This window comes from Hyla sarda, chromosome 9 (genome assembly GCF_029499605.1).
Source record: "Hyla sarda isolate aHylSar1 chromosome 9, aHylSar1.hap1, whole genome shotgun sequence".
Classification (NCBI taxonomy): domain Eukaryota; kingdom Metazoa; phylum Chordata; class Amphibia; order Anura; family Hylidae; genus Hyla; species Hyla sarda.
The window spans coordinates 174,780,342-174,787,836 of record NC_079197.1 but is presented as its reverse complement, the minus strand read 5'-3'; the positions used below and the strand labels follow the sequence as shown (position 1 = coordinate 174,787,836).

The 7,495-nt window shown below is 36.4% G+C and overlaps 1 protein-coding gene across 1 annotated transcript in view; it reads left to right on the top strand.

The window, feature by feature from the left end:
- Positions 1–4,936, top strand: part of GNG8 (G protein subunit gamma 8) — an 11,712-nt gene extending 6,776 nt beyond the window's left edge. The window contains exon 3 of the mRNA XM_056538692.1: positions 4,729–4,936. Within this exon, the coding sequence (XP_056394667.1) occupies positions 4,729–4,857 (129 nt within the window). The 3' untranslated portion in view covers positions 4,858–4,936. The remainder of the gene's footprint in view (positions 1–4,728) is intronic.
- The last annotated feature ends 2,559 nt before the right edge of the window (positions 4,937–7,495 follow it).

The following is a 7,495-nucleotide window of genomic DNA, read 5'->3' as shown; positions in this document are numbered from 1 at the left end:
ACTAATTTTTGGGTCCAACCTTCTGGGAAGAAGGGGTTGGACTAGAAAGACTTACCACAGCCTTTCTGGAAACTTCTGCATAGAAGCTTAGCTAAGGAGGGTGTCATGTGATCAATGAATTACTCATCTGATCCAAGATACTGAGTTAAATTAGGAGAATTCGTTTGTTATATTAGTTGTTTTGAGGGATTTACAATGTTCTTCTTTGATTGCAAAAAGTACAGCTGAAAGTTTGTAAATTTTGCAAATAAAACTAATCAGAAATGGGAGTTGAAAATTCTGATATAATAGTAATATGAAGTAATCACAGCCCTGCCCCCTGTATGACATCACTGATATAATAGTAATATAATGACATGTGATCACAGCCCTGCCCCCTGTATGACATCACTGATATAATAGTAATATAATGACATGTGATCACAGCCCTGCCCCCTGTATGACATCACTGATATAATAGTAATATAATGACATGTGATCACAGCCCCACCCCCTGTATGACATCACTGATATAATAGTAATATAATGACATGTGATCACAGCCCCACCCCCTGTATGACATCACTGATAATATAATGACATGTGATCAAAGCCCCGCTCCCTGTATGACATCACTGATATAATAGTAATATAATGACATGTGATCAAAGCCCCTCCCCCTGTATAACATCACTGATATAATATAATAGAAATATAATGACATGTGATCACAGCCCCACCCCCTGTATGACATCACTGATATAATAGTAATATAATGACACTGATCACAGCTCCGCCCCCGTATGACATCACTGATATACTAGTAACATAATGACATGTGATCTCATCCCCGTCTCCTGTATGACATCACTGATATAATTTAGTAGTAATATAATGACATGTGATCACAGCCCCGCCCTGTATGACATCACTGGTATAATAGTAATATAATGACATGTGATCACAGCCCCGCCCCCTGTATGACATCGCTGATATAATAGTAATATAATGACATGTGATCACAGCCCCGCCCCCTGTATGACATCACTGTTATAATATAATAGTAATATAATGACATGTGATCACAGCCCCGCCCCCTGTATGACATCACTGATATAATAGTAATAGTAATATAATGACATGTGATCACAGCCCCGCCCCCTGTATGACATCACTGATATAATGTAATGACATGTGATCACAGCCCCGCCCCCTGTATGACATCACTGTTATAATATAATAGTAATATAATGACATGTGATCACAGCCCCGCCCCCTGTATGACATCACTGATATAATAGTAATATAAGGATATGTGATCACAGCCCCACCTCCTGTATGACATCATTGATATAATATAATAGTAATATAATGACATGTGATCACAGCCCCGCCCCTTGTATAACATCACTGATATAATATAATAGTAATATGACATGTGATCACAGCACCGCCCCGCCCCGCCCCCTGTATGACATCACTGATATAATATAATAGTAATATAAGGACATGTGATCACAGCCCCGCCCCTTGTATGACATCACTGATATAATAGTAATATAATGACATGTGATCACAGCCCCGCCCCCTGTATGACATCACTGTTATAATATAATAGTAATATAATGACATGTGATCACAGCCCCACCTCCTGTATGACATCACTGATATAATATAATAGTAATAAAATGACATGTGATCACAGCCCCGCCCCTTGTATGACATCACTGATATAATATAATAGTAATATGACATGTGATCACAGCTCCTGTATGACATCACTGATATAATATAATAGTAATATAATGACATGTGATCACAGCCCCGCCCCCTGTATGACATCACTGATATAATATAATAGTAATATGACATGTGAACACAGCCCCGCCCCCTGTATGACATCACTGATATAATATAATAGTAATTTAATGACATGTGATCACAGCCCCGCCCCTTGTATGACATCACTGATATAATAGTAATATGACATGTGATCACAGCCCCACCCCCTGTATGACATCACTGATATAATATAATAGTAATATAATGACATGTGATCACAGCCCCGCCCCCTGTATGACATCACTGATATAATATAATAGTCATATAATGACATGTGATCACAGCCCCGCCCCCTGTATGACATCACTGATATAATATAATAGTCATATAATGACATGTGATCACAGCCCCACCCCCTGTATGACATCACTGATATAATATAATAGTAATATGACATGTGATCACAGCCCCGCCCCCTGTATGACATCACTGATATAATATAATCTGTCTTAGGTTAGGCTTTGACTTAAACAGGATACAGGACAGCATAGGCCTGGGAGGAACACACTAGGCTAGGTATACAGTACCTAGGAGAAATGTTGCTCTGACCATGGCCATACAACAACTAATTTTTGGGTCCAACCTTCTGGGAAGAAGGGGTTGGACTAGAAAGACTTACCACAGCCTTTCTGGAAACTTCTGCATAGAAGCTTAGCTAAGGAGGGTGTCATGTGATCAATGAATTACTCATCTGATCCAAGATACTGAGTTAAATTAGGAGAATTCGTTTGTTATATTAGTTGTTTTGAGGGATTTACAATGTTCTTCTTTGATTGCAAAAAGTACAGCTGAAAGTTTGTAAATTTTGCAAATAAAACTAATCAGAAATGGGAGTTGAAAATTCTGATATAATAGTAATATGAAGTAATCACAGCCCTGCCCCCTGTATGACATCACTGATATAATAGTAATATAATGACATGTGATCACAGCCCTGCCCCCTGTATGACATCACTGATATAATAGTAATATAATGACATGTGATCACAGCCCCACCCCCTGTATGACATCACTGATATAATAGTAATATAATGACATGTGATCACAGCCCCACCCCCTGTATGACATCACTGATAATATAATGACATGTGATCAAAGCCCCGCTCCCTGTATGACATCACTAATATAATAGTAATATAATGACATGTGATCAAAGCCCCTCCCCCTGTATAACATCACTGATATAGTATAATAGAAATATAATGACATGTGATCACAGCCCCACCCCCTGTATGACATCACTGATATAATAGTAATATAATGACACTGATCACAGCTCCGCCCCCGTATGACATCACTGATATACTAGTAACATAATGACATGTGATCTCATCCCCGTCTCCTGTATGACATCACTGATATAATTTAGTAGTAATATAATGACATGTGATCACAGCCCCGCCCCTGTATGACATCACTGGTATAATAGTAATATAATGACATGTGATCACAGCCCCGCCCCCTGTATGACATCGCTGATATAATAGTAATATAATGACATGTGATCACAGCCCCGCCCCCTGTATGACATCACTGTTATAATATAATAGTAATATAATGACATGTGATCACAGCCCCGCCCCCTGTATGACATCACTGATATAATAGTAATATAATGACATGTGATCACAGCCCCGCCCCCTGTATGACATCACTGATATAATGTAATGACATGTGATCACAGCCCCGCCCCCTGTATGACATCACTGTTATAATATAATAGTAATATAATGACATGTGATCACAGCCCCGCCCCCTGTATGACATCACTGATATAATAGTAATATAAGGATATGTGATCACAGCCCCACCTCCTGTATGACATCACTGATATAATATAATAGTAATATAATGACATGTGATCACAGCCCCGCCCCTTGTATAACATCACTGATATAATATAATAGTAATATGACATGTGATCACAGCACCGCCCCGCCCCGCCCCCTGTATGACATCACTGATATAATATAATAGTAATATAATGACATGTGATCACAGCCCCGCCCCTTGTATGACATCACTGATATAATAGTAATATAATGACATGTGATCACAGCCCCGCCCCCTGTATGACATCACTGTTATAATATAATAGTAATATAATGACATGTGATCACAGCCCCACCTCCTGTATGACATCACTGATATAATATAATAGTAATAAAATGACATGTGATCACAGCCCCGCCCCTTGTATGACATCACTGATATAATATAATAGTAATATGACATGTGATCACAGCTCCTGTATGACATCACTGATATAATATAATAGTAATATAATGACATGTGATCACAGCCCCGCCCCCTGTATGACATCACTGATATAATATAATAGTAATATGACATGTGAACACAGCCCCGCCCCCTGTATGACATCACTGATATAATATAATAGTAATATAATGACATGTGATCACAGCCCCGCCCCTTGTATGACATCACTGATATAATAGTAATATGACATGTGATCACAGCCCCACCCCCTGTATGACATCACTGATATAATATAATAGTAATATAATGACATGTGATCACAGCCCCGCCCCCTGTATGACATCACTGATATAATATAATAGTCATATAATGACATGTGATCACAGCCCCGCCCCCTGTATGACATCACTGATATAATATAATAGTCATATAATGACATGTGATCACAGCCCCACCCCCTGTATGACATCACTGATATAATATAATAGTAATATGACATGTGATCACAGCCCCGCCCCCTGTATGACATCACTGATATAATATAATAGTAATATGACATGTGATCACAGCCCCGCCCCCTGTATGACATCACTGATATAATATAATAGTAATATGACATGTGATCACAGCTCCTGTATGACATCACTAATATACATATGTAGTGTATCACTTGTTGCTGTCTTGCAGGTGTCGGTGGTGGTGTCGGACATCCTCTCCTTCTGTCAGTCTCACTCAGTCTCGGATCCGCTGGTTTCTCCAGTTCCGTCTGCTGAGAATCCTTTCCGTGACAAGAGATTGGTGTGCGCCGTGCTGTGATTGGTGTGCGCCGTGCTGTGAGGGATCGGTGCTCATTATTACATCCTGAACTCAATAAAGTTGTAGTTATCTCCCCCTACTGGTCGGTGTCTGCTATTATTATATCACATGCCTGTTCTGGGGTCTCCTTACAATGTGAGGCAGGTAAGTCTCCCTTATGTATAATCATATAGGGAGCTGGAATTCCCATCACCAATGACAGATATCACGTACGTCATCCTAATCCTCATCTACATGACTTGTATTCGCTTATTATAACCTGGGAAAATATATTATAATAATATTAATAACATATACAAGAAAATATATAACTTATACCAGCTGTACATATATATTATATACAGTATATACCAGGTTATACCAGCATGGTCCATATCACTATATACAGGAGATATATAACTTATACCAGCTGTACATATATATTATATACAGTATATACCAGGTTATACCAGCATGGTCCATATCATTATATACAGGAGATATATAACTTATACCAGCTGTACATATATATTATATACAGTATGTACCCAGGTTATACCAGCATGGTCCATATCACTATATACAGGAGATATATAACTTATACCAGCTGTACATATATATTATATACAGTATATACTCAGGTTATACCAGCATGGTCCATATCACTATATACAGGAGATATATAACTTATACCAGCTGTACATATATATTATATACAGTATATACCAGGTTATACCAGCATGGTCCATATAACTATATACAGGAGATATATAACTTATACCAGCTGTACATATATATATATATATTATATACAGTATATACCCAGGTTATACCAGCATGGTCCATATCACTATATACAGGAGATATATAACTTATACCAGCTGTACATATATATTATATACAGTATATACCCAGGTTATACCAGCATGGTCCATATCACTTTATACAGGAGATATATAACTTATACCAGCTGTACATATATAATTATATACAGTATATACCCAGGTTATACCAGCATGGTCCATATCACTATATACAGGAGATATATAACTTATACCAGCTGTACATATATATTATATACAGTATATACTCAGGTTATACCAGCATGGTCCATATCACTATATACAGGAGATATATAACTTATACCAGCTGTACATATATATTATATACAGTATATACCAGGTTATACCAGCATGGTCCATATCACTATATACAGGAGATATATATAACTTATACCAGCTGTACATATATATATATATTATATACAGTATATACTCAGGTTATACCAGCATGGTCCATATCACTATATACAGGAGATATATAACTTATACCAGCTGTACATATATATTATATACAGTATATACCAGGTTATACCAGCATGGTCCATATCACTATATACAGGAGATATATAACTTATTCCAGCTGTACATATATATTATATACAGTATATACCCAGGTTATACCAGCATGGTCCATATCACTATATACAGGAGATATATAACTTATACCAGCTGTACATATATATTATACAGTATATACTCAGGTTATACCAGCATGGTCCATATCACTATATACGGGAGATATATAACTTATACCAGCTGTACATATATATTATATACATTATCTACCAGGTTATACCAGCATGGTCCATATCACTATATACAGGAGATATATAACTTATACCAGCTGTACATGTTTATTATATACAGTATATACCCAGGTTATACCAGCATGGTCCATATCACTATATACAGGAGATATATAACTTATACCAGCTGTACATATATATTATATACAGTATATACCAGGTTATACCAGCATGGTCCATATCACTATATACAGGAGATATATATAACTTATACCAGCTGTACATATATATATATATATTATATACAGTATATACTCAGGTTATACCAGCATGGTCCATATCACTATATACAGGAGATATATAACTTATACCAGCTGTACATGTTTATTATATACAGTATATACCCAGGTTATACCAGCATGGTCCATATCACTATATACAGGAGATATATAACTTATACCAGCTGTACATATATATTATATACAGTATATACCAGGTTATACCAGCATGGTCCATATCACTATATACAGGAGATATATATAACTTATACCAGCTGTACATATATATATATATTATATACAGTATATACTCAGGTTATACCAGCATGGTCCATATCACTATATACGGGAGATATATAACTTATACCAGCTGTACATATATATTATATACATTATCTACCAGGTTATACCAGCATGGTCCATATCACTATATACAGGAGATATATAACTTATACCAGCTGTACATGTTTATTATATACAGTATATACCCAGGTTATACCAGCATGGTCCATATCACTATATACAGGAGATATATAACTTATACCAGCTGTACATATATATTATATACAGTATATACCAGGTTATACCAGCATGGTCCATATCACTATATACAGGAGATATATATAACTTATACCAGCTGTACATATATATATATATTATATACAGTATATACTCAGGTTATACCAGCATGGTCCATATCACTATATACAGGAGATATATAACTTATACCAGCTGTACATATATATTATATACAGTATATACCAGGTTATACCAGCATGGTCCATATCACTAT